General features: G+C 52.2%; 2 protein-coding genes across 2 annotated transcripts; one reads left to right on the forward strand and one right to left on the reverse strand.

Annotated features, from left to right (window-relative positions):
* Positions 1-1,595: 1,595 nt before the first annotated feature.
* On the forward strand, positions 1,596-4,575 carry TIGD3 (tigger transposable element derived 3). The gene is made up of 2 exons (XM_053561020.1): positions 1,596-1,716; positions 2,553-4,575. The coding sequence occupies exon 2, from the start codon at positions 2,569-2,571 to the stop codon at positions 3,982-3,984; it is 1,416 nt and encodes a 471-aa protein (XP_053416995.1). The 5' UTR covers positions 1,596-1,716; positions 2,553-2,568; the 3' UTR covers positions 3,985-4,575.
* Positions 4,576-15,604: 11,029 nt separating this feature from the next.
* SLC25A45 (solute carrier family 25 member 45) lies at positions 15,605-25,700 on the reverse strand. The gene is given in 6 exon segments (XM_053561037.1): positions 15,605-18,530; positions 18,532-18,682; positions 18,818-19,076; positions 23,904-23,975; positions 24,167-24,210; positions 25,436-25,700. Coding segments are annotated over 6 exon segments (669 nt in total). The 5' UTR covers positions 25,473-25,700; the 3' UTR covers positions 15,605-18,424.
* Between the last annotated feature and the right edge of the window lie 1,161 nt (positions 25,701-26,861).

Below are 26,861 nucleotides of genomic sequence, written 5' to 3' on the forward strand. Positions count from 1 at the left end.
TTTTCTTTTTAAAAATAAGGATTGCAAAAAAAAAAAAAAAAAAAAACAAGGATTGCTTCATGAATATGTCATCCTTGCCATCCTAATCTCTCTTTATTATCATTCCAATTTTAATACATACGCTGCTGCTGCAGAAGCACAAACTTTTTTTTTTGTAGAGACAGAGTCTCACTTTATCGCCCTTGGTAGGGTGCCGTGATAACTGTAACCTTCAACTCCTGGGCTTAGGGGATTCTCTTGCCTCAGCCTCCCAAGTAACTGGGACTACAGGCACCCGCCACAACACCCGGCTATTTTTTTGTTGCAGTTTGGCCAAGGCTGGGTTTGAACCCGCCACCCTCGGTATATGGGGCCAGCACCCTACCCACTGAGCCATAGATGCCACCCAACTTTTTTCTTTTTTTTTAAGAGTTGAATCAATTATGGGCCCCCTGAAGTATCCTGAGTATTTTTGAGAACACACTGAAAGCCATTGTTGCATATTTGAAGGTGGAGGCCTGAGCAGCTGTGCTCAGTAAGCAGGGTGCTGTGGCTGGTTGGGGGTGGGGGTGTGAGCAGCAGGACATAGCCACAGCCCGACCTCCTGCTTTGACGCTGAAGTAGGCTGGGAGTAGTGAAGCTGTGATCTTTGATGGCTGAGTAGTTTAAGGGCCAGGAAAGGTATAATAGAGAACTCGGTAGCAGGCATAAGAACAAATTTGGAAAGGATTTTCAGCAAGTGGGATTTAACGTGGGAGTTGGAGGGAAGGACAGTGGCAGCTGGTAGAATGAGTGGATGTAGATGCTTTTTGAAAGCAGAGATGGGGTGCAGAGCTGTGGGAGGGGCGAGGGACGCCCTGGACTGCAGATTAAGTTGTCTTCAGGATTTAAGATTAGTAAGGGAATGGTACTGGAGCTTTTATTACTAATACAGAGGATAACACGAATCGATATTGGACCTTGAGTTTAAGAACTTGAATCTTGTCAAGTACCAAAACTAGTAAAGTTAGTCCTTACTCTTACAACTCAGAATTGACCCCAGGCAAACTTTTCATAGCGGGCGGACAGACTTGAGGCCAGCGCTGTCCATGGTAACTAGCTTTTGTAGCTTGAAACTTGCGTCGGTTTTCTGCTTTGGTCATTTTCCCAAAACAACTGTGAGAGGGCCATTAGCCCTGCTTGGTAGTCGAAGAAGCTGGGGCTTGCTGTGGTCACGGCGAATAATGCCTTGGGACGCCAAGTCAGTTCTGCGGCTCCGGGACGTGCCCAGAGGCCCAGAGGCCGTAGGGCCAGTCCCAGGAGGCCCGCGGCGCTGCGGGGACTCCAGGAGCGTCCTGGCTCCGCCTCCCGCCCCTCTCACTGGAAGCTCTGCCCCTAGAGTGCTGGTCGAACCGCCACTTCCGCGGCCTCCAATGAGTCTTGGCCGGGGGCGGGACGCGGTACCACGGAAGGCCAATCTGGTCGGGCCGGGGCGGGGCTGCGGCGGTAGGCGCCGAGGGGCAGCAGGACGGACTTCCCAGCCAGGAGAGAGCCTGGCGCGGGCGGCGCGCACGGGGCCCAGCTGTGCGCGCGCCCGCCCACCGCCCGCTGCTGGCCGCCCACTGCTGGCGCAGCCCTTCGGCCCTCTCTGCCCTTCGAGTTGTGGCGTCTGTCCCTCTGCTCTGCCGTCACCGCCTGGACAGGGGCTGGGGAGCCGGGCTGGGGGCAGGGGCGGGAGCCACGTTCCGAGTACCTGAGGTGGGTGCGGAGCCCGAGGCCAGGCGGGCGGGCGCCAGGGTCCGCCCGGCCGATGGGCTCCGGGTCAAGGGGGGAGAGACCGGCCAGGGTGCGGAGTCCGGCTTACGGCCTGCCTGGGTCCCGAGCGCTGGTGCCCGCTCACTGGTACCCCTCCCAGGCTCCCACCTTTACGCGGGGACAACCTGCCTCTCGCTGTCCGCAGCCTCCTCACCCCTCTCGCCCTTTGTCGCCTGTGCATTTGCCCTCCCGGTCGAGCCCTGCCTCTCCCTCTGCAGGCCAGACCCTCACCCAGCCTTTCCCTACCAGGACCCAGCACCAAATTAGACTTGCTGCTTCAGACCCCTCCGTCGCCTTTGTCGTCTGCACACCTGTCACCTCAATTCTGCATTCATTCCACCACCCCACCCCCACCATCTTCATCTAAGTCCAGCCCAGCCCTTTCTCCCCATCAGGGCATCTCTGACTGTCCCTACACCTGTCCCCTCAGCCCAAGCCCCTGGTCCTCCCGTATCCTGCTCCTTTGTTGTCTTTGCAGCTGTCCCCTCTATTCATCCTTCTCCCCCAGTGGGGCCAAGCCCAGCCGAGACTCCCCTCTTCCTGACCAGAGAGACAAGCCAGCCCCGTCTCTGCTCTGACATTCCTTGGGATGGAGGCCAGCCTGTCCCTCACTCAGTTTGGCCACTGCCCCTCCTCTTTCAGCCAGTTCCATCTCCCGACCCCATCACGTTCTAGCAGGTTCCCTATCTTCATATATCCTCTTTTCCTTCCTGTGCTCCTCTCCCATCCTTCCTGGCCTCAGCCCACTCTACTCCCCTCATGCTTTCCTCCCCACACAGGGGCTCTGGAGAAGCCATGCAGCTGAGCAGCAAGAAGAAGCTGCATGCCCTGTCTCTGGCTGAGAAAATCCAGGTACTGGAACTCCTGGATGAGTCCAAGATGTCCCAGTCAGAGGTGGCCCGGCGCTTCCAGGTCTCCCAGCCCCAGATCTCACGCATCTGCAAGAACAAGGAGAAGCTGCTGGCAGACTGGTGCAGCGGCACAGCCAACCGGGAGCGCAAGCGCAAGCGGGAGTCTAAGTACAGCAGCATTGACGAGGCTCTGCTCTGCTGGTACCACATTGCCCGGGCCAAAGCCTGGGATGTGACGGGGCCCATGCTGCTCCAGAAAGCCAAGGAGCTAGCTGACATCATGGGCCAGGATTTTGTGCCCAGCATTGGCTGGCTGGTACGCTGGAAACGCCGGAACAATGTAGGCTTTGGGGCCCGCCATGTTCTTGTGCCTCCATTGCCCCCTGAGCCACCATCCCCAGGGCTCATGGCCCAGGCCCAGCTGCCTCTTTCCCTTAAAGACTTCTCCCCAGAGGACGTTTTTGGCTGTGCTGCAGTGCCCTTGCTATATCGGGCAGTGCCTGGCAGCATGGGTGCATGTGATCGAGTACAGGTGCTGCTGTGTGCCAATAGCAGGGGCACAGAGAAGCGGCGGGTGTTGGTGGGAGGGCTCCAAGTTGCACCAACATTCTTCTTTGGGGTCAGCAGTGAGGCTCTGCCTGCCTCCTACCACCCTGAGCTGGGCATCCCCTGGTCTGAGTGGTTGGCACAGTTTGACAAGGACATGGGGCAGCAGGGCCGACAGGTAGCCTTGCTGCTGGCTGCCCAAGTGGTAGAGGAGTTGGCAGGCCTGCCTGGGCTCTACCACGTGAGGCTCTTGCCCTTGTCTGCCTCTAGCACCACTCCTCCCCTGCCCAGCTCCGTGGTCGGGGCCTTTAAGGCCCATTACCGGCACCGTCTGTTGGGCAAGCTGGCTGCCATCCAGAGCAAGAGGGATGGCACCTCACTGAATGAGGCCAGGGCAGGCCTCACAGTGCTAGATGCTCTGCACATGGCAGCAGCAGCCTGGGCCAAGGTGCCTCCTCAGCTCATTTTGAGCAGCTTCATTCAGGAAGGGCTGGCTCCTGGCAAAACACCTCTGTCCCTGGACAGAGGCTCTGAGATGCCACCAGTCCCCAGTGGGCTGAACCGAGAGGAGTTTTTACGCTTTGTGGACCTGGAGGGTGAGGAGCCAGGGCCTGGTGCATGCAAAGAGGAGACAAGCACTGAAGACAAGGAGGGTGGCAGAAAGGAAGGCTTTGAGCCTCTGCCCACTAAAGCCGATGCCCTCCAGGCCCTGGGCACATTGAGGAGGTGGTTTGAGTGCAACAGCACTTCCCCTGAACTCTTTGAAAAATTCTACGACTGCGAGGAGGTGGTGGAGCAACTCTGCTGCTTGTGAACATGCCTTCAATGCGTAGCCCCCTCCTCTTTTGTTTCCCATGGAAACATCCTCTCTAGAAGGCACACTGAGCTGTCTTTTTCCTGTGGAAATACAGCTATCGTAGAAGGGAGAGAAGTTGGGACACCAAATCTGAGCTTAAAGTGGAAATTGTCCAAGCTCTGAGAAGAGGGCTCTAAAGATGCGGCCTTGGGGCTAGGAAACTAGGATATATAGTTTCTAAACCCTGCTTGAAAGTTTTAGAGTCTTGGGGGTTAATCTAGATAGGCCAAGGCTTGGAAAGGTAGATTTGGGCTTTATAGACAGGCTGATCCCTTGAACTCTATGTTAAAAGCAGTTCTGGAGCGGTGCCTGTGGCTCAGTCGGTAAGGTACCAGCCCCATATACCAAGGGTGGCAGGTTCAAACCCAGCCCCAGCCAAACTGCAACAATAAAAAAAATAGCTGGGTGTGTGGTGGGCTCCTGTAGTCCCAGCTACTCAGGAGGCTGAGGCAAGAGAATGGCCTAAGCCCAGGAGTTTGAGGTTGCTGTGAGCTGTGTGATGCCATGGCACTCTACCGAGGGCCATAAAGTAAGACTCTGTCTTTACAAAAAAAAATAAAAAATAAATAAATATAGCCTTAAAAAAAAAAAAAAACAGTTCTGCTTCTGGAAATAAAGTTGGTTTTTTTTTTTTTTATCAGAAAAGAGGCCAGGGTGTTATTTCATGGGAGAAGGGTGAAAACTTTCAATTCAGATTTGAAAAATTGATGACTGATGGTTGCTACAATACAGCTGCCCATGAAAAGTAGGGATCCCCCTCTTCCAGAAACCCAGCAGCAGGGACCCTCTGGGAATGGATACTCTCAGGCTACCTTTGAGGACAGACAGATCCAGAGTATTTCCCCAGACATGCTGCAGCTCCAATAATTTCCCCCTCAGGTTGTGTTCAGGCTTGGGGGTGGAGGGACAGGCCTGATATGTATCAGGGAAACAGAAAAGAGGCAGAACTTGAAATTGTCATTCATTTTTTTCATTTGTTCATTTCACAACACTTCTTCAGCAGGGCATCCTGTGTGACAAGGTTGCAAAGATAGTGTCTCTGCTGGGCAGGACTTTGCATTGACAGTGAAGTGTGATCAAGGGCCGTGGCAAAGTACTGTGGCCCCATAGAGCTGGGGAGATGGCTGGTGGATATAAGCTTTGAGCTGCAGCTTGGATAGACAGAGGAGTGGGAAGGACACTCCAGACCAAGGGACAGCAGGTGCTCAATTGGACCAAATGAGCACAGTGGTGCAAAGGGAGACCTAAGGGGAGGAAGGGCCATTAGCCCCAGACTTAGGAGTAGGATGTCACTGAAGAGTTTCAGGCTGGCAGGAGCAGGTTGCTATAGTTGTTCTGGCCTGATAACAGAGTCATGCTGAGTGATCAAAGATGTGAGACAGAGAGGCAGAAAGACTCTGACTGGTCTAGATCAGGGAAAGTGAAGCCTGAGCCAGATCCTGGAAGCATGAGAGGAAGAAAATGGTTTTTCCTGAACGGTCACAGGTTTTGGAGGCTGACAGACTCTGGCTGGGGCAGATTCTGGCTCTAGGCCAAAATCTCATGTGGTCTCTCAGGCTCCACCACTGGCAATCACAAGCCTGGTGCATAGCTGGTACAGGGCAGCTTTCTGGAAAGCACTGTAGTCAGGGACTTGGAGGTCCCTGCCCAGCTCTGCTCACACACACCCTGCATTCCTAGCCCAGGAATCCTTCTTGGAACCCTGGCTGAGGCATTTTCTGGGTGTTTTTATTAAGACCTCCCTCCTAAAGGCTGGGCTCAGGCCTATAATCCTAGCACTCTGGGAGGCTGAGGTAGGCCAATTGCTTGAGCTCAGGAATTCAAGACCAGCCTGAGCAAGAGAGAGACCTTGTCTCTAAAAACAGCCAGGCATTGTGGAGAGCACCTTTAGTCCCAACTACCTGGGAGGCTGAGGCAAGAGAATTGCTTGAGCCCGAGTTTGAGTTACTATAAGCTATCACACCATGGCACTCAAGCCCAGGGCAACTGAGTGAAACTTTGTCTCAAAAATAAAACAAAAAACAGGGTGGTGCCTGTGGCTCAAAGGAGTAGGGCACCGGCCCCATATGCTGGAGGTGGCGGGTTTAAACCCAGCCCCGGCCAAAAAACTGCAAAAAACCCCAAAAAATCAGACCTCCCTCTTGGGGCTATGGGGAGACCATTTGCCCCTTTCAGCACCTTCCCCTCCAGTTCTTCCTCTCCTTCCCCCCAGCCCAGAGTCCATAAAGAGGCAGAAACTTTTCATCCCCTTTAATTTGGGGCTCCTTGATAGTTAGTCAGTACCTCTGTGACATCTGCCCCTCATCCCATAAAATTGAACAGTGGGGAGCTGGGGCCCCCATTCTTGCATCTTGCAGGCTGCAGTGAATGAATAAAGGCCTTATTGTCATGTTCAGTTTCACTTGTCCTAACTGACCACCTCAGCACCTGGCAGCTCAACAGCTCACTTTTTTTTTGTTTTTGGACACAGTGTCACTATGTTGCCCTCAGTAGAGTGCTGTACCGTCACAGCTCACAGCAATCTCAAACTCTTGGGCTTAAGCAATTCTCTTGCCTCAGCCTCCCAAGTAGCTGGGACTACAGGTACCTGCCACAATGCCCGGCTATTTTTTTTGTTGCAGTTGTCATTGTTGTTTACCTGGCCCGGGCCAGGTTCGAACCCACCAGCCTCAGTGTACGTGGCCATCACTGTAACCACTGTGCTATGGTGCTGAGCCCCAACAGCTCACTTTTAAGCAGTTTATAAGGCCTCCACGGCCTTCCATTTTCTAGCCTAAGATCCCAAATTATTTAGCATTTCCTCACAGATTCTTTTTCCTACCCTGTATTCAAGTAAATTGTTCTTTTCTGAAATCCTTCCAGTTACAAAATATCTCTTTTAAAATGTTGAAGCCAGCTCATCCCTAGGTCTGATCAGAGGAGCACATCTGGATCAGAAGATGGCAGGCGCGGAGGAGCTTCCGAAAGGCAACCACGAGATGCGTTCACACAGGAGACGAACCATGTTCACTGAGAAGCAATTGGCAGCTTTGAAAGTCTTGTATGATAAGAGCCCATACCCAAACCCCAGCCTTCAGAAAGAGACGGCCTCCGAAATAGACACACATCCAACAGCACTGCGGGTTTGGTTCAAGAACCACAGAGCAAAACTCAAGAAAGCAAAATGCAAGGACCTTCAGCAACAACCTCAAGCTCAACAGCAGCCAGTGCCCGAGAGTGGAGTCAAGACAGTCCCTCCCAAGAAGATACGGACACACAACCCAGAACTCCCAGCGACAACTATCCGATAGCCCGTGCTTATGCAGATTCCCAGGCACCCTCATACCAACTGATCCTGTACCCCAGTGTTAAGGACCCTGCAGATGTCTTCCTTGGCCACAGCATAGTCTATTTTGGCTGCTGTCAAGACCCCAACATTTACCGCCTATATCCCATTGTAGAATCCCAGGTCGGTGCCCCCTGCTTCCCTTCTAATGTGCTTGGCTGTTAACTTCTGCAAAGTAGGGAGAGACCCTAGATGTAATGATTCCCCCTCAAGAATCCTAGCAGTAGACAGACACCACACAGACAGGTGGAGTTCAGAAACACGTGGTACAAGGGAAAGGCTCATGAGGCTACCTCCTGTGTAATTCCATCTGAGTGAGTTCTGAGAGAAAGCAGGGAAAACTCTGATTAGTGGCTGTTCATGTGGGCAGAATTAAAATGCTTCATATCTTGGGCGGCGCCTGTGGCTCAGTGAGTAGGGCGCCGGCCCCATATGCCGAGGGTGGCAGGTTCAAACCCCGCCCCGGCCAAACTGCAACAAAAAAAAAAAAAAAAAAAAAAAAAAATGCTTCATATCTTAATTAAGATGAGAGAATCCTGGGTGAATATATTCATTAAAACCCTAAGAACTGTGCATTTTATTTTACATAAATTAAGCCTCAATAAAAATATATAATAAAAAAAATGTTGAAGCCAAAATTACACAATCTCTGCAGGTCTGACCAAAGTGTCAATGAGCATGACAGATCAGCTCCTGTCCTCAGGTGTCCTGTTCCCAGCATAGTAGTGGGAGATAACACAACATTTCACTGCTGACTTCTTCCCAGAGCTTTTTCTTTCAAGCTATAATTAATTTCTTCCTTCTTCCTTCCTTGCAATATCCTGTGCTGTAGATTTCCTAATTGTGGGTGACTTTGTTGGCTTATGCAAGCTGCATTTACTGAACACTTAGTGTGTGGGTCAGGCCCCATTCTAGAACCGCAAAGCCAGTGCCAAGCAAGACAGAGGATCCCTCCCCTGCTCTCTAGCAGGGGGAGATAAAGGATAAACAATAAACAAATGAACACCGTAATTTTAGATATTGAAAGGGCCAAGATGAAAATAAAGCTATGATGTCAGAGAGAGTGAGGAATGGTAGTCAAGGAAATCACATTTGAGTCATGTCATGAATGACTTCTCTGGAAAGGGAACAGTAGGTGCAGATCTGAAAGTTTAGAAACAGCTTGACAGGATTGAGAAATAGAAAGAGTCCCTCTGAGGGAAGTGAGAGGACCAAGGAGGGAAGGAGGTCAGCAGTGTGGTCAGGGGCCTTGAAACAACTTAGATCCCATTCTAAATGGGATAAGAAATCAGCTGGATTGTCTCACTATGTTGCCCTAGGTAGAGTGCTGTGGTGTCATAGCTCACAGCAACCTCAAACTCCTGGGCTTAAGCAATTCTCTTGCCTCAGCCTCCCAAGTAGCTGGGCCAATGCCCAGCTATTTATTTATTTATTTATTTATTTTATTATTATTTTTTTTTTTGTAGAGACAGAGTCTCACTGTACCGCCCTCGGGTAGAGTGCCTGAGCTTATGTGATTCTCTTGCCTCAGCCTCCCAAGCAGCTGGGGCTACAGGTGCCCGCCACAACACCCAGCTATTTTTTTGTTGTTGTTGTTGCAGTTTGGCCGGGGCTTGAACCCGCCATCCTTGGCATATGGGGCCGGCGCCCTACTCACTGAGCCACAGGCGGCGCCCTCAGCTATTTTTTTAGAGATGAAGTCTTGCTCTGGCTCAGGCTGGTCTTGAACCTGTGAGCTCAGGCAATCCACCTGCCTGGGCCTCCCAAGTGCTAGGATTACAGGTGTGAGCCATCACGCCTGGCCAATGTTTCTTTGTTTTTTGCAGTTTTTGGCTGGGCCGGGTTTGAACCCACCACCTCAAGTATATGGGGCCGGTGCCCTACTCCTTTGAGTCACAGGCGCCGCCCACGGCCAGTGTTTTATGTTTTGTTTTGTTTTGTTTTTTGTAGAGACAGAGTTTCACTTTATTGCCCTCGGTAGAGTGCCATGGCATCACACAGCTCACAGCAACCTCCAACTTCTGGGCTTAGGCGATTCTCCTGCCTCAGCCTCCCGAGTAGCTGGGACCACAGGCGCCCGCCACAACACCCGGCTATTTTTTTTGTTGCAGTTTGGCAGGAGCCGGGTTTGAACCCGCCACCCTCGGTATATGGGGCCAGCACCCTGCTCACTGAGTCACAGGCGCCGCCCTTTTTTCTTTTTTTTTGAGACAGAGCCTCAAGCTGTCACCCTGGGTAGAGTGCTGTGGCATCACAGCTCACAGCAACCTCCAACGCCTGGGCTCAAGCGATTCTCCCACCTCTGCCTCCCAAGTAGCTGAGGCTACAGGCGCCTGCCACAACGCCCAGCTATTTTTTTGGTTGCAGCCGTCATTGTTGTTTGGCGGGCCCGGGCTGGATTCAAACCCACCAGCTCTGTTTTATGTTTTAAAAATTAGAATTCTAAGTCCAGGCATGGTGGCTCACACCTATAATCCTAGCACTCTGGGAGGCTGAGGCAGGTGGATTAGCTGAGCTCAGGAGTTCAAGACCAGCTGGAGCAAGAGCGAGACAATGTCTCTAAAAAAATAGCTGGGCGTTGTCCCAGCTACTTGGGAGGTTGAGGCAAGAGGATCATTTGAGTCCAAGAATTTGAGGTTGCTGTGAGCTGTGATGTCACAGCACTCTACCAAGTGTGACAAAGTGAGACTGTTTTGATGAAAAAAAAAATAGAATTCTAGTTCTTATGCGAAGAACAGATGGGGAAGTAGGGAGCAAAGTGGAAACAGGAAGACCATGTAAGTTCTCGGAAGTTCCTGCCTTTGACAGGATTTCCTAACAAGGCATAGGAATGAAGGGAAGAGCGGCAGCAAAGATGGCGTCCACTTTTCCCAACAGAGCCCATTTTTTCATCAAGCTCAGGCAGTCCCATCCAATTTTGCTGGTGTTGCCACGTGCTAAGCAAGAATGGAGGAGAGGACAAAGAAATTATGTGTGTTATTTCAGTTTATTTCCAAACCTATAATGAACACCATGTTCAGATGGTACACAAGTCTCCAGGGCAGCAAAGATGAAGACACAGTCTCTGTTCTTCAAGTGCTCACCAACCAGAGGGAGAAATAGGAAGCTACCTGCAACACAGGTCAGTGAGCAAGACAGCAGGATCCTTCCTCTCAAGGAATGAATTAATATTCAGAAAATGCTTACTACTTGCTGGGCATTATTTTAAACTCTATCTACCTACCTATCTTAGATATAATTGGTATATGTTGGAGATACTTTTTTTTTTTCATTTTTTGTGCCTGGTCTCAGTCTGTTGTCCAGGGGAAAGTGCAATAACATCATCACATCTCACTGTCACCTCAAACTCCTGGGCTCAAGTGATCTTCCTCCCTCAGCTCCCTGAATAGCTGGGACTACAGGAGTGTGTCACCACACTCAGCTAATTTTCCTAATGTTTATAAGGATGGTGGACTTGCTACGTTGCTCAGGCTGGTCTCAAATTCCTGGTCTGAAGTGATCCTCCCACCTCAGCCTCCTAAAGTGCTGGGATTACAGGCGCCCTACTCCTTTGAAAGAGCCAATGTATCTGGCCCAGATATTACTGTATTATAATCATCAATTTTTTAATGTCACCCTTGATAGAGTGCTGTGGAGTTACAGCTCACATCAACCTCAAACTCTTGGGCTTAAGTGATCCTCTTGCCTCAGCCTCCCAAGTAGCTGGGACTATGGGCGCCCACCACAACGCCTGGCTATTTTTTGGTTGCAGTTGTCATTGTTGATTTTAGCAGGCCCGGCTGTGTTTGAACCCCCCAGCCTCAGGTATACGTGGCCAGCGCCCTAACCGCTATGGGCTCTGAACTGAAGGATTATTATTATTTTTTTAAGTTGGACTTAATTGCTGGAAAATTTGAGGATCCTACCACAGGGTCCTCTCACTGGGCGGCACCTGTGGCTCAAGGAGTAGGGCCCCAGCCCCATATACCGGGATGGCGGGTTCAAGCCCTGCCCTGACCAAAACTGCATTAAAAAAAAAAAAGTGCAGTTACTCCTATGTGGCACAAGGGGGTGCTAATAACATGGGAAAGGTTTTCTCTTTTTTTGTGTGTGTGTGGTTTTTGGCCGGGGCTGGGTTTGAACCCACCACCTCCGGCTTATGGGACCGGCTCCCTACTCCTTGAGCCACAGGCGCCACCCTTTTTTTTTTTTTTTTTTTGAGACAGCGTCTCACTATGTTGCCCTGGGTAGAGTGTTGTGGCGTTACAGCTCACAGCAACCAGGAGTAGGGCACCGGTCCCATATGCTGGAGGTGGTGGGTTCAAACCCAGCCCCAGCCAAAAACCACAAAAACAAAATTGGCACCTGTGGCTCAGGAGTAGGGCGCCAGTCCCATATGCCAGAGGTGGTGGGTTCAAACCCAGCCCCGGCCAAAAAAAAACAAACAAACTCTTTGGGCTTAAGCTATTCTCTTGCCTCAGCCTCCCAAGTAGCTAAGACTACAGGCATCTACCACAAACCCCGGCTATTTTTTGGTCCCAGTTGTCATTGTTGTTTAGCAGGCCTGGGACAGGCTCCAACCAGCCAGCCTTGGTGTATGTGGCTGGCACCCTACCCACTGAGCTACCGGCACTGAGCTGGGAAGGTCATTTCTTTCTTTTGTTTTTTGAGACAGAGCCTCAAGCTGTCGCCCTGGGTAGATTGCCGTGGCATCACAGCTCACAGCAACCTCCAACTCCTGGGCTCAAGCGATTCTCCTGCCTCAGCCTCCCAAGTAACGGGGACTACAGGCGCCTGCCACAACGCCTGGCTATTTTTTTGGTTGCAGCTGTCATTCTTGTTTGGCAAGCCCGGGCTGGATTCGAACATGCCGGCTCAGCCTTAGCCATAGGCATGGAGCCGAGAAGGTCATTTCTTTTTTTTTTTTTTTTTTTTTTTGTAGAGACAGAGTCTCACTTTATGGCCCTTGGTAGAGTGCCGTGGCCTCACACAGCTCACAGCAACCTCCAACTCCTGGGCTTAAGCGATTCTCTTGCCTCAGCCTCCCGAGTAGCTGGGACTACAGGCGCCCGCCACAACGCCCGGCTATTTTTTGGTTGCAGTTTGGCTGGGGCCGGGTTTGAACCCGCCACCCTCGGTATATGGGGCCGGCGCCTTACTGACTGAGCCACAGGCGCCGCCCGAGAAGGTCATTTCTTTTTTTTTTTTTTTTTTGTAGAGACAGAGTCTCACTGTACCGCCCTCGGGTAGAGTGCCATGGTGTCACACAGCTCACAGCAACCTCTAACTCTTGGGCTTATGTGATTCTCTTGCCTCAGCCTCCCAAGTAGCTGGGACTACAGGCGCCCGCCACAACACCCGGCTATTTTTTCGTTGCAGTTTGGCTGGGGCCAGGTTTGAACCCGCCACCCTGGGCATATGGGGCCGGCGCCCTACTCACTGAGCCACAGGTGCCGCCCAAGAAGGTCATTTCTTAAAGGCAGGTGTCCCAGACCTGAGAGTGGTTTAGGGAGCAGGGACATGGTTCCTACTTCACACACAGGGGAGCCAGATTTCATTCTTAAATGTTTTTCACCACAAAAGAGAAAGGCAGGCTTTTTTGTTTGTTTGTTTTTGAGACAGAGTCTCACTCTGTCGCCCTCAGTAGAGTGCTGTTGCATCACAGCTCACAGCAACCTCAAACTCTTGGGCTTAAGTGATTCTCTTGCCTCAGCCTTCCAAGTAGCTGGGACTACAGGTGCCCGCCACAATGCCCGGGTATTTTTTTTGTTGCTGATGTCGTTGTTGTTTTAGCTGGGTTCGAACCTGCCAGGCTTGGTGTATAGCACCCTACCCACTGAGCTACAGGCACCACCGGGGCAGGTTTTTATTTATTACACTTGATCTTAGCCAAAAGGCCGAGAAGCGATAGGTTTTTATTTATTTATTTATTTATTGGCCAGGGCTGGGTTTGAACCCACCACCTCCGGCATATGGGGCCGGTGCCCTACTCCTTTGAGCCACAGGAGCCACCCCTGGGCCAGGTTTTCAATCTCCAAAGTTGTGGAGCCAGCATTTGCCCCAGGGCAGCCCAATTTTAACACTGTGGTTTCTACTTGCTTTCTTCACTTCGGGAGGGGTGCTTGGGAAGTTCTTTTGCAAAGTTAGCAATGGTTTAATTTAATTTAATTTATTTAGGCTGGGCGTAGTGGCTCACATCTGTAATTCCAGCACTTGGGAGTCTGAGGCAGGTGGATTGCCTGAGCTCACAGGTTGGAGACCAGCCTGAGCCAGAGCGAGACCTCATCTCTAAAAATAGCTGGGTGAGGGCGGTGCCTGTGGCTCAGTGGGCAGGGTGCTGGCCCCATATCCCGAGGGTGGCAGGTTCAAATCCGCCCCGGCCAAACTGCAGCAAAAAAATAGCTGGGCATTGTGGCGGGCGCCTGTAGTCCCAGCTACACGGGAGGCTGAGGCAAGGGAATCGCCTAAGCCCAGGAGTTGAAGGTTGATGTGAGCTGTGTGAGGACATGGCAAGTAAAGGGCGATAAAGGATTTGTAGAAGGCTACAAAAAAAAAAAAAAAAAAAATAGCTGGGTGTTGTGGCGGGCACCTGTAGTCCCAGCTAGTTGTGAGGCTGAGGCAAGAGAATCTCTTGAGCTCAAGAGTTTGAGGTTGCTGTGAGCTATAACGTCATGGCATCCTAACAAGGGCAACAAAGTGAAACTCTGTCTCAAGTAATTAATATGAATAATAATAATAATGTATTTATTTAGGGACAGAGCCTCACTCTGTTGCCCTGTGTAGAATCAGCAGCATCTGTGAATTTAGTGAAATGCAAATTCCCAGACCGTCCCCAAACCTACTGAATCAGGAACTCCAGCAACTGGGGCCCAGCAATCTGCATTTTAACAAATGTTCAAGGAGATTGTGAACAACTGTCATAAACCAAAGGAAACTGACCTCAGCAGAGGCACTGAGGAGGGTCTCCAGAAAGACAAAGACACGGTACTGAAATGACAGATGAGAGGGAGGGAGGCATGTGAGCAGTGAGAAGAGCAGAAGGTGGACATCCCAGGCCCTTGCCAGTGTGAGAAGGATGCCCAGATCTCCCTGGAAGCCACTGGGAAGCAAGACAACATTACCAGAACTGCATTTCAATATATTAAATTTCTACCCGGGCATGGTGACTCATGACTATAATCCTAGCACTCTGGGAGGCCCAGGCCAGTGGATTGCTTGTGCTCAGGAGTTCAAGACCAGCCTAAGCAGGAGTGAGACTCTGTCTCTACTAATAATAGAAAAACTAGCCAGGCATAGTGGCAGGCACCTATAGTCCTAGCTACTCAGAAGGAAGAGATCCCTGTGAGCTGTGATGCCATGGCACTCTACTGTGGAAGACAAAGTGAGACTCTGTCTCAAAAAAAAAAGTTAAATTTCTTATCCAGATTCAGCAGAAGACCAGGGCTGTGATATTAGGATTGAAAAACATGGAGTAGACCCCAGAAAACCTTTACAAGCTGGTTAATGGGAGTTAGGGATTCCTTGGATGTGGAATTGGAGAGAGGGAGAGCTGCTGTGAGGCACTGCCCACAGTGGAAGCTGAGAGCATGCCTGTCTCAGGTGCCTTGGGATGCCCACAGGTTCATGAGCAGAGATAGACAGTAGTGCAGACCTGGAGCTCAGGGACTTGGGAAGGCTGGAGGCACCACTTAAGTCACATTCACAGAGCGAATCCTCTTAGCTCAGCTGCTTAAGGAGTCTGGTAGAAGTTAAGCCAGAATTGGGTGGCGCCTGTGGCTCAGATTAGGGCACCAGCCCCATATACCGAACCCGCCACCAGCCAAACTGCAACAAAAAATAGCTGGGTGTTGTGGCAGGCGCCTGTAGTCCCAGCCACTTGGGAGGCTGAGGCAAGAGAATCACTTAAGTCCAAGAGTTTGAGGTTGCTGTGAGCTGTGAGCTGTGATGACACCGCACTCTACCGAGGGCGACAAAATGAGACTCTGTCTCACACACACAAAAAAATTCAGCTGGATGTAGTGGTACATATCTGTAGTCCAGCTACTCAGAAGCCTGAAGCAGGAAGATAACTTCAGCCCAGGGGTTTAAAACTGCAGTGAACTACGAGCGTGCCACTGCACTCCAGCCAGGGCCACAGAGAAAGACCCTATCTCTAAAAAATAAAATTAAAAATATATACATTGGGTTCCTACCTGCCCGTCCTTATCTTCCTCCCCTCCTCTCTGCTGGAGTTGTGTCTTCTCCCTGGGCCCCTACACAAGAGGAGTGAGTTGTTTTCTTACCAATCACTGCAAGCTTAATCCTAAAGTCACTCCATGACTGTCTCCTAGCCCAGTGGGAAGAACTTGAACCTGGAACTCCAAGGCTCTGCTCTCTCTGGTTCTAAAGGTGAAGCCAGGCCCTGTAGGAAATGACTCTAGATAGAACCAGGGAGAGAAAAGGGGAGCCTGTGCCCAGACAGTGCAGAGGCCGGCCTACAGGCAGTTATGACCCCAGTAAGGATTTAATTAAAGCAAAACCAAAAAAAGAATTTTTGGCTTTTACTCTTGTGCTAACTGGCCATGTGGTAAGAAATGGCTAAGTATAGAGGACAATCTGACTTCCTGCCCCTTTCTTGCCCCATTTATAAGAGCCACATGCATGCTATTTGCTTCCTTCAAGTTGCCCACTGGCCCAGCAGTGTTCCAATGCCATTGCTGCCGTGTCCAGCCTAGAATTCCTGTGCTGCACTGGCTTGCACACTGTACAAATAGAAGGGACCATAGAAGGGACACTGAGGCACAGAAAGGGCAGTGACCACCTCAAGTCACCTGGGAACTGGCCTCAGGAAGACCCTTCTCATATGTTTTCCATATGAGACAGCTCATTTCCTCTATCAGGAGTATCAGACACTGTTTCTTAAGCATTAGTCTGTGTGAAAATCCCGGGAAAAGCTTTTCGCAACACAGATTCCTGGGCCCCATCCTCAGACACTGAGTTGCTGGTGTTGAAGGTAGAGCCGGAAAGGCTACATTTCTAAGCAGCTCTGCTTCCCCACGGATCACACTTCTATCACCACTGACCTAGAAACCTTCAGACCTTGCCCACTGGGTTAGTTTGAGTGAAGTTTGCTAAACCATCATGACACAGAGACCTCAAAATGCAACAGCCTATGGTGGAGAGGTGAGCTGTGCTCCCAAAATCAGCCTGGTGCTCAACAGCGCCTCTGAGAGTCACTCCCATTGTCACCACTTCCAGCCAACAATGATGGGCAATTTGCACACATCCCATTTGCTCTCTTCTCTCTAGCAAGAACCTAACTACAGATTAGGCCCTACCTAGCTGCAAGAGAGGCTGGGAAACATAACCCAGAGGCCACGCCGGGTGGCCACACTATGATGATGGAGGTCAGGAGAATGATTTGGGGGCATCCTCCAGCAGTCTGTGGCACAGGATCTGGGGAAGGAGCACTCGATGAGCATGTGAAGGGAGCTGGACTCAGCAGGTCCAGCCCAGGGGAATTTGAACTTTGGTGTTGCATGAGAGATGGCCACAGTGTCCTGGGAGAGCAGGGGAGCAAAGCAGCAGGACTCTGGAGTTGAGGGCTTGGATACTGTCCCCTCCTCATGTGACTTACCAGCTCTGTGACAGGGACAAAGCCAAGGCTGCTCCTCTGTAAACTGTGATGATGATACCACAATAGTTTCTATAGGGAGTCCTTGGCAAATGGCAGTAACTTCAGGAATCAAGGTCACCGTGAGGTGAACTCAGGTTGATCTCAGATCAGATGAGGGTATTAGTGGGTACAAACTATGCTCAGCTTTATTGTCATTAAAATAACCTCTTAGCCAGTTTTTCATTCCCACTTAGCAATTGAGATGGGTAACAAAACAAGTGCCATCAGCTCAGAGTGGGCAAGGCAGACCCGTCAACTTCTTGCACAACTCCACAGATGAACACAAGAGAGTGGCAGATGACCACAAGAGAGTTCAGGGCAAGCAAATGGGACCTGGGAGGTTCATGGACAAATGTGTGTGGCAGGACCAAGGAAGCAGGTGTTTGCAACTGGAGAAGGGAGAGATGGACCACGGGTGCAATGGACACTTCATTTAACAAGCGTTTACGGGCGGCGCCTGTGGCTCAGTGAGTAGGGTGCCAGCCCCATATGCCAAGGGTGGCGGGTTCAAACCCAGCCCTGGCCAAACTACAACAAAATAAGTAAATAAATAAAAGAAAAATCTTAAAAAAAAAAAAAAAAAAAACAAGCGTTTACACAATCCGTGTCCATCCAAGCAGTGGGCTTTGCGCTGAGACCCAATCAGAAGTATAGTATAGTCCCTGACCTCAGGGACTCACCACCGTCTAGAAGCGAACCAACAACTCTGAAGTGGCACAGGCAGCGCTATGATCACAGAATGTGAGCAGGGTGCCTGGGCATCCCAAAGTCAGCCTGGGGTGATGAGAAGAGCCAAGGAAGGACTCCAAGGGACAGAGTGCTCAGCCTGGGTCTTGGATGAGGATGGGGTCACCTCCTGACCCTGGACCCAGGAAATAAGCCTTCCAGGCCAGGGCAATGACAGAACACAGGTTGTTCAAGGCCCAGGAAGCCACTAAGAGAGAACAAAGCCTAGTAGGCAGGAGGGCCCAGGTAGTGGATGAGTTTGGGCTTTTTTCTAAGGGTGGTGGGAATCACTGAAGGAGGGAAGCGATACCAAGGTCACACTGAGTCGTGGAGAGTTAAGGTGAGGGTTAGTGAGAGGTTTGAAAGAAGGGGAGGTGAGCAGCAGCAGGAGGTTGGATGGTGCCAGAAGGAGAGTCTCCAGAGCTCTTCAGGAGGCGCAGGGGCTGGGATGCTCCCAGCACCCTGGTTAGTCCCCTGGTGCATTGCGTTCCTTGCTCCACAGACCTTACAGAGGGTCACGGTAGGCTGAGTCTGGCACCACTGTTGGCCCCTGGCTGGTGGGAGGTGCCTTGATTCAAAAGAGCTGAGCCTCCTGGCTGGAACTGCAAACCATGCTTTCAAATTGGCCTCTAATCCCAGCCCAGTCTCGCACTGGTAGGCAAGATTGGGCCTGCTGGGAGCTACTGGCATTGCCTTGCCTCATCTCAACCCCACTAGCAGAGAAGATATTCATAGCTGAGGAAGGTGACAGCATTGACAGGAAAGGCACGGGCACTATTAATGGTGAGGCCATGGAAGAAGACCCCAGGGCCTTCCTGGCACGCTGCTCACCATACAGTCCAGCAAGCCCTGGTACGCCCTCCGCGTCAGCCCGTCCATCTGCATCCGGGACTTGATCACGTCCAAGGGCATGGCTATGATCCAGGAGGTGATGCCAGCAAAGCCCCCTGCCACCAGCACTGTGGAAGAGCCTGGGGCAGAAGGAGCCCACGGGAAGTCGGACCTGGAACAGAGGTGTCCCCAGACCTCCTTCCCAGCCTCCACAGTCCAGTCTGCCCGTGACCTGCACCTCTCTGTCCCCCACCTTTTTATGTTGCTCTACTTACTGGGATTTTGGCCCTCTGGTGTACACTGGCGACAGAGTGCTTCATAGGTAACAAAGTAGATTCCCATTGTAGGAGTGTCTCTCAGTGTCAGAGCCCAGGCTCCTCGGAAGAGCCCCCGTGGCCCTTCCTTCTGAAAGATGGAGGTTGCACACTACACAGGCCCCCGGTACCGGGGTGGGGGGCTCCCCGGCTGGGCCCTTGGCTCTGTCTGGTTTTGTAGCTGGACTTTGGTGAGGTCAAAAGGGGTCAAGCAGTAGGCCTGTCAGGAAGGAAACAGGAAGGCTCTGGATGGGGCTTTGGGCTGGGAAACATGAGCTCATACTAAGCAGAAGCAGGAGAGCGGGGTGCAGTATCCTCCCGGAGGACCACTTTGGCTCCTGCTGCCAGCGCTCAGCCTCTCACATGCACCACTGAGGACAGGCTAGGACATCTGCATCAAGTGGGGACAGGTCACCTCCCCTAGCATTAGGCCCATGTAGGCAAGCAGTACTGTCCCCTTCTCATGCAACAGTGTTGAACTCATCATGCAGGCACCCGGCACTGGGGGACAAGCTCGGATTCTTTCCTGGAGTTGGGGGAAGTGTCTGGCCTCCCTAAAGCCCAGCACCACTGGCTTCCTCTGCCCCACTGGTGTTTCCCCAGCCCAGTCTAGGTGGCTGAGAGGTGCCTTGATTCAGAAGAACTTGAATGTCTTGCATTGAATTGCAAAGTGAGCTTCCAAATTGGCTGGGGCTGTGACCATGAAACAGCAAAGAACTGACCCCCTCCCCAGGACATAGAGGTCATCTCATTAGTGTCCTCACTTCAGAGGTGCTCCCTCCTTTCCCTTCTGCATGACACAGCTCAAAGGCCCCCGTGGGGGGCAAGCACTGGGCCAGCCCTTCCTGCCCCTAGAAACTCCCTACCGTTACTGTCGCAACAAAGAGACTTCTAGGTGTAGGGAGGTGGGTGACCGTGGGATTAGGCCAATCTTAGACCTCTCATCATTGGCTGCAGCAGATGGGACACAGATCTGGGACAGTACTGGGACTTGGCCCTGGGTAAGGGTAAGTGCTGGGGGGATGTGGAGGAAGACCAGGCAAGGGTTAAGGTTTGAGTCAGGGATGTGACTAGCTCAAAGCCAGCTGTTAAGTCCAGGCAGTTCTCCCACCTAAAGGGCACAATGTAAGGCTATATGGCAAATCTCCTGGGAGCAGGACACAACTACAACAGGGACCTTATTTAACAAATGCAAAATTGTAAACTAATCTTTCGTACCCTCATATTAATCTGAAATAAAAACAGAAAAGTCGGGCGGTGCCTGTGGCTCAGTCGGTAAGGCACCGGCCCCATATACCGAGGGTGGCGGGTTCAAACCCGGCCCCAGCCAAACTGCAACCAAAAAATAGCCGGGCGTTGTGGCAGGCGCCTGTAGTCCCAGCTACTCGGGAGGCTGAGGCAAGGGAATCGCTTGAGCCCAGGAGTTGGAGGTTGCTGTGAGCTGTGTGATGCCATGGCACTCTACCGAGGGCCATAAAGTGAGACTCTGTCTCTACAAAAAAAAAAATAAATAAAAATAAAAATAAAAACAGAAAAGTCCAGGTGAGAATGGAGGTCCAGGCTGAGGTTGACCTATTGCTGGGCGGGGAGGGGGGGGTTATTTTGTGAAAGGTATATGTGCTCAGTTCCTCATGCCTATAGACAGCTTGTGGAGGGGGCTGGTGGTCACCTCCAGTAGTAGTCTTTAGAGTGTGGCCAAGCAAGTCTCATCTACTTCCATCTGGGCAGGAAGGGTAGTGGGTTGGGGACTCTACCTTGTGAGATAGGGCAGGACTGTGCTGAGGGCTTCCCTGAGGGGTGATCTCCTGAGCTCTGGGCTCCTGGGGATTGAAGAAGGGCTGGCCAGGGACAGGGTGGCAGACAGCACCTGGGAGAGATGGAGCTCCAGATGTTACTTCAGCGTACCCAGGTCAGCCTCAGCTAAGCCCAAGGCAATGTCTGTACCCATCAGAAGATGTTAAATCCTGCCTCTTCCTGCCTCCTTCAGACTAAAATATATTTTTGTTCCAAGACCTTATTTTTTTTTTTTTTTCCCTGGAGCTCTGGCTGGAACAAGTTAGCACAGCTTTTCCCTTGGAAGGGGTGTTGTACGACTCACCCTCCAGGCTTGACTTTCTCTTTTGCCTAAGCAGCTGGGGGAGGGTGGTCCTGAGATTTTTGTTTGTTTGTTTGGAAACAGAGTCTCACATAGTCGCCCTGGGATTGAGTGCCATGATAGCTAGTGAGAGAAGATACCCAGAAAAAGTAAGGTCTAAGAGAACAAAGGTCTTTTCAAGGAGACACCAAGCATATGCCTGCAATGTCCTCCTCTCGGTGACTCAACTCTTAGGAATTTGTAAACTTAAATTCCTGGGACCTGGAGGCTGATGCTTACTTCCGCTTCTGTAAAAACCAGAGCTGCTTCTCCAGCTTGATTCAAACTGACCAATAAGAAAGGTACCGTGGGCTGGAACTTTTTGACTGGGGATAAAAAAAAGAAGACTGAGCCACTTGGGGAGTGTGGCCATTTCTCCGCTGGCTGAAATAAATCTTTTATTTATTTATTTATTTATTTTTGAGACAGAGCCTCAAGCTGTTGCCCTGGGTAGAGTGCAGTGGCATCACAGCTCACAGCAACCTCCAATTCCTGGGCTCAAGGGAGTCTCCTGCCTCCGCCTCCCAAGTAGCTGGGACTACAGCCTGACACAACGCCTGGCCATTTTTTGGTTGCAGCTGTCATTGTTGTTTGGCGGGCCTGGGCTGGATTCGAACCCGCCAGCTCAGGTGTATGCAGTTGGAGCCTTAGCCTCTTGAGCCACAGGCGCCGAGCCCACCCGGCTATTTTTTGTTGCAGTTTGGCCAGGGCCGGGTTCGAACCTGCAACCCTTGGTATATGGGGCCAGCACTCTACTCACTGAGCCACAGGCATCACCCAAACCTTTCTTCTTTCAAACGCAGCGTTTGGGTGCTCTTTCTCTCCATTGGGCCTCGTCTTCCTGCAACACTGGGACTACAGGTGCCTGCCACAACACCTGGCTATTTTTCAGAGACGGGGCCTCAATTTTGCTCAGGCTGGTATCAAATTCCTGAGCTCAAACAATCCACCTGCCTCAGCCTTCCAGAATGTTGGGATTACAGGTGTGAGCCACCTCGCCTGGCCTGATTTTTTTTTTTTTTTTTTTTGTAGAGACAGAGTCTCACTTTATGGCCCTGGGTAGAGTGCCATGGCCTCACACAGCTCACAGCAACCTCCAGCTCCTGGGCTTAAGCGATTCTCTTGCCTCAGCCTCCCGAGTAGCTGGGACTACAGGCGCCCGCCACAACGCCCGGCTATTTTTTGGTTGCAGTTTGGCCGGGGCCGGGTTTGAACCCGCCACCCTCGGTATATGGGGCCGGCGCCTTACCGACTGAGCCACAGGCGCCGCCCTGTTCCAAGACCTTATTAAACAGAAACTATGGGCTTAACAGTAAATGCAGGCTTTGGTTGGCTCTGGCCCCCTTGGTGGTCCTGACGATCCTAGGTTCTGCTTCTCACAGAGCAGCAAGGGGGGGTGGCTTCAGAGCTGGTCCTGGCTAGGCCTATAGCCTAGGGTGTCAGGTCTCTTCCTTGTTTTGGAGGGTGGCAGGTCTCAGGGCTTAGGACAAATGTAGGTATACACCTTATACAAAAAAAGGTAGAAGTGGGGTGGCACCTGTGGCTCAAGGAGTAGGGCGCCAGCCCCATATACCGGGGTGACAGGTTCAATCCCAGCCCTGGCCAAAAACACTGCAAAAAAAAAAAAAGGCAGAAGAAAAGCCAGGACTTTGGGGGGTGGTGTCCTCACTAATCATTAATTCATTTGATGAGCAAACTGACTCTGTCCTTTGTCCTTGCTCTCTGCCCCATGAAGTATGTCAGGGGCACCAGGGTGGACACCTAATAGAGGCTGCCGCGGGTGCCTGGCTGGGGTGTGAGAGGGAGCTGTGTGTATGTCCCTTTGCCTCTTTAAGCTCCGAGGCCCCATTCAGCATGGTCCCCACTGGTGTCTACAGGTCCCTCTTCCCTCCACCCCACCATAAACCCTAGCTCTACAGTGCTGAGAACAAAGACCAAAGGCAACTGACTGGAGTGACTTAATGGTTAATACCCCGGGCCTCTCCCATGAGAGATGTCTCCCAGGCAGTGGCCACCCTGGTACTGCAGGCAAAGGGCTGAGCTGGGCGGGGGTGTGCCAGGACCACATCAGAACCAAGCCAGAGGGGCTGGGCTCACAGGTCTGCTGGGCCTGGCAGCTCTCCAGAGACTATGGTGCACTGGGGAGTGGGCTTCCCACAGCTCTGAGACTGGCAGAACCCCTTGGAGGTGGGTGAGCCCTGACAACCTGAGTGTGGAGCATGGCTGCTTCTACGTAGCATCCTCTTTGCAGCATCTGCAGCTTGGCACAGCCCAGGCCAGGTCACCAGCACCTGCAGCTTGGCACAGCCAGGCCAGGTCACCAGAGCAGGCTTAGGGGAGATCTGCCCATTCACAGCTGTGGGTCATCAGAGGGGAGTGGGAAGGGACAGATCAAGCTGACCCTCATTGTGCCACCTGTGTGTGCCCGTGTGCTCTCCTCTCATCTGCAGGAACCCCCCAGCGCAGCCCGCTATGAAGACGTGTGTAGCTGGGTGGCTGGACCCGCCGTTCCCAGTGGGAGGTCTCGGTGAGTGCCAGCAGGGAGTTGCTGTACACTCCAAACAGCACAGAGTTGACCACAGCTATGCTTGCGATGGGGAAGCTCATGCCCTTGAAGAAGCCCAGAAGCTATAGAGAGACATGGAGACACCAGAATAGGTGCCCTGGGGCCTCCCTTTTACTTTTTCCAGCCCTGGCAAGGTCATGTTTGGCTGGAAACCCCTCCCAAGCCCTGCCACAGAGCAGTGGGGACAGGCTGAGGATGGGAAAGGCCTCAGCTCCCCTGTTTGGGTACTGAGCTACTACCAAGTCCCCCCAGAGGTCCTAGGCTTGGATCTTCTCTCCACCAGGGGAGAAGGAATTTGGTACTAAACACCCCTGATGCCTCCTACCCCAAAGAAGCAGGCCACCCACCGACTCATGGCGGTAAATCTTCACCATGCAATCAGTGATGCCCTGGTACATGGTCTGGGTCTGCAGACGCACCTGAATGGGGAGGACAAAGCAGGTGGGGTGGTATGGCAGGTGGGCAGCCACTCTTCCCTCCAGCCCCTGGAGCAGCACGCAAGCAGGCAGGAGAGGAGGAAGAGCCTCCGTTAGCCAGCCCTGATCTCAGGGCATGCTGATATTTGGTCTGGGTAAGATCTTTCATTCTCAGGTGCCGCTCCTAGACTCACCTTTACAGTATCAAAGGGGTGTCCCAGGACCAAGCCCAGAGCTCCTGTGGTGACAAGAAGATGCTATGAGTGAGGGCCTCATGCCAGACCTAGGGTGCAAGTCTGCTGAGACAAAAGAGGGATTCAGGCAGGAGGAAGAGGGGCAGGACCTTCTCAGATACATGCAGCCACCTTCCTGCCAGCCTTCAGAGAAACTCCAGCTGTCCCTTACCCCCTCATCCACACGGGACTGGAAGGCACTGGGACAAGGGAGTGAGGCCCCGGCCCACCTGACAAGGCACACCCAGAATGGAAGAGCCAACCAAAGACACTTGTGTCCTTGGCTGGGAGCCAACCCCAAAGTGTCCTGCTGCTAACGAATCGGGGAATTCTGGCTGAGTCCCCAGTGCTCCCGCCTCCTGTCAGCTTTACTCCTACCTTCAGTTCATAAGGTTGTCGCCTTGATCCAGAGCAGTCCGCACCACCAGTCAGCAGTACAGAGCCAACTGCCCTTTGAGGAGTAGTGCTGACCCTCTTAAGAGACCCTTTCCAGGCCGGGCGCAGTGGCTCACCCCTGTAATCCTAGAACTCTGGGAGGCCGAGGCAGGTGGATTGCCTGAGCTCACAGGTTCAAGACCAGCCTGGGCCAGAGTGAGACCCTGCCTCAAAAAATAGCCAGGTGTTGTGGCGGGTGCCTGTATTCCCAGCTACTTGGGAGGCTGAGGCAAGAGAATCGTGTGAGCCCAAGAGTTTAAGGTTGCTATGAGCTATGATGCCATGGCACACTATGGAGGGCGACAAAGTGAGATTCTGTTTCAAGAAAAAAAATAAATAAATAACAGAGCCCTCCCTGCCCCTCACCTAGTCTTGTCCTCGATATGGGGCTAGTTCTGGAGTAGGGGAGGTCTCAGCCCAAGGAGGCAAATTCAGAATGTCTCTCCCTCCTAAGAGGAATGTTACCCAGAAGCTGGGTGGGAGTGCAACCTTTTGCCAGGTGGGGCAGAGACCCAAAGTGAACTCAGGATAGCAGGCAATGTCAAAGGTGAACTTCCTTTCTGAGCCCCACAGGGTGGGCCTGGAGAGTGGGGCTTCAGCCAAGAGGTGCTCTCGGGGCTCTCCCACCCTGGGCAGGTGTCTGTCCAGTTACTTGGATGCAAGCAGCACCTCCCCCCCACCCCACCCCCGCAGGCCACTCTCAGCAGGATTGGCCTCAGCACTTCATGTCACTCACCTTCCCTAGGAAGTCACCTAGTTGGGTGTGAAGTGACAGAAGGAATGAAAGTGTCTCACCCGAGATCCAACCAGCCACGAACTCCTCCACAGGCATTATCTGGGCTCCTTGGGGACTGGTGACTCCAGCAGAGAAGATAGTGAAATTTTTATTTCCCCTCACCCTCCTCTGTACAGCGCTGATAACTCCCGCTAATGTTTAACCCTGGCTGGAGGATGAGAAGTGGCCTGGTGCCCAGACCTGGGGCAACTGGGAGAAGGGAACCAGCCAACTCTGGTGACCCTAAGGCTGGAGGTAGTGTGCAGAGTGTGGAATCTCATGGCCCAGGGGTGATGGATGTATGGAACCATGGTGGCCTGATCCCCTAGTCCAGCAATGGCATGACAATGTTGGGGATGGCAACCCAATGTCAGCCTCCTGGGCCCTGCCTGCCACTGTAGCCCAGCCCAGCTCCTCAATGCCCCATCCTACCTCCACCCACCAGGACTGAAGATTGGTGGGGCTGGCCTGTGTCCACCAGGGGGCAGGCCCAGCCCACACTTGCCTGTAGCTTGGAGGAGCCACTCCCAGGAGTGACTCACCCACGGAAAGTTGTTCTTTCCAGAGTTGTTTACAACTCCCCTGCATGAGTCAAACACAGCCTGCCTAGGCCTCTTCTTTCCCAGGGGAAAGGTGGGAGGTTGGTTATATGAAAAGTCCTATGTCAGGGTGGCGCCTATGGCTCAAGGAGTAGGGTGCCGGTCCCATATGCCGGAGGTGGCGGGCTCAAACCCAGCCCCGGCCAAAAATCACAAAAAAAAAAAAGAAAAGAAAAGTCCTATGTCTATCTGCAAGGGCCCACCCTGCTTAGAGGCAAAACTGAAATCTTTCCTAGGCCCTGGGAGCCACAGGGTGCTGCCCATCCTCCCCCTACCAAATCCATCCTCCATGGCCTCCTCACTCTTCATCCAATAGGCTTCTGACTCCAGGCCTTTGCACTGGCTGTTCCCTCTTCCTGGACACTGTCTGCTTACCCCCTGCCTCAAGCCCAGGCTCAGATGTCCCTTACTGACTGAGCCCCAACAAACATTGCTCTTTGCCCTGCCCCACAGCAGTCACACCCAGCTCTTTCTCTTCTTCCTCCCATCACAGTTATCACTTGTGACCCATGATGTGTCTCTCTGGCAGGGATCTCTCACTGTTTTATTCACCGATGTATCTCAAAGGCTTAGAAGAATGGGTAGCACAGGGTGGGCACTCAATAAATATTGAGTGGAGTTAGAATACAGCCTGGGCAGGCTGAACGAGATGGCTCATACCTGTAATCCTAGCACTCAGGGAGGCCAAGGCAGGTGGACTGCCTGAGCTCACAGGTTTGAGACCAGCCTGAGCCAGAGGAAGACCTAATCTCTAAAAATAGCTGGGAGTTGTGGCAGGGGCCTTTCATCCCAGCTACTCGGGAGGCTGAGGCAAGAGGATCGCTTGAGCCCAAGAGTTGGAGGTTGC

The sequence above is a fragment of the Nycticebus coucang genome, chromosome 14 (genome assembly GCF_027406575.1).
Source record: "Nycticebus coucang isolate mNycCou1 chromosome 14, mNycCou1.pri, whole genome shotgun sequence".
In the NCBI taxonomy this organism is placed as follows: Eukaryota; Metazoa; Chordata; class Mammalia; order Primates; family Lorisidae; genus Nycticebus; species Nycticebus coucang.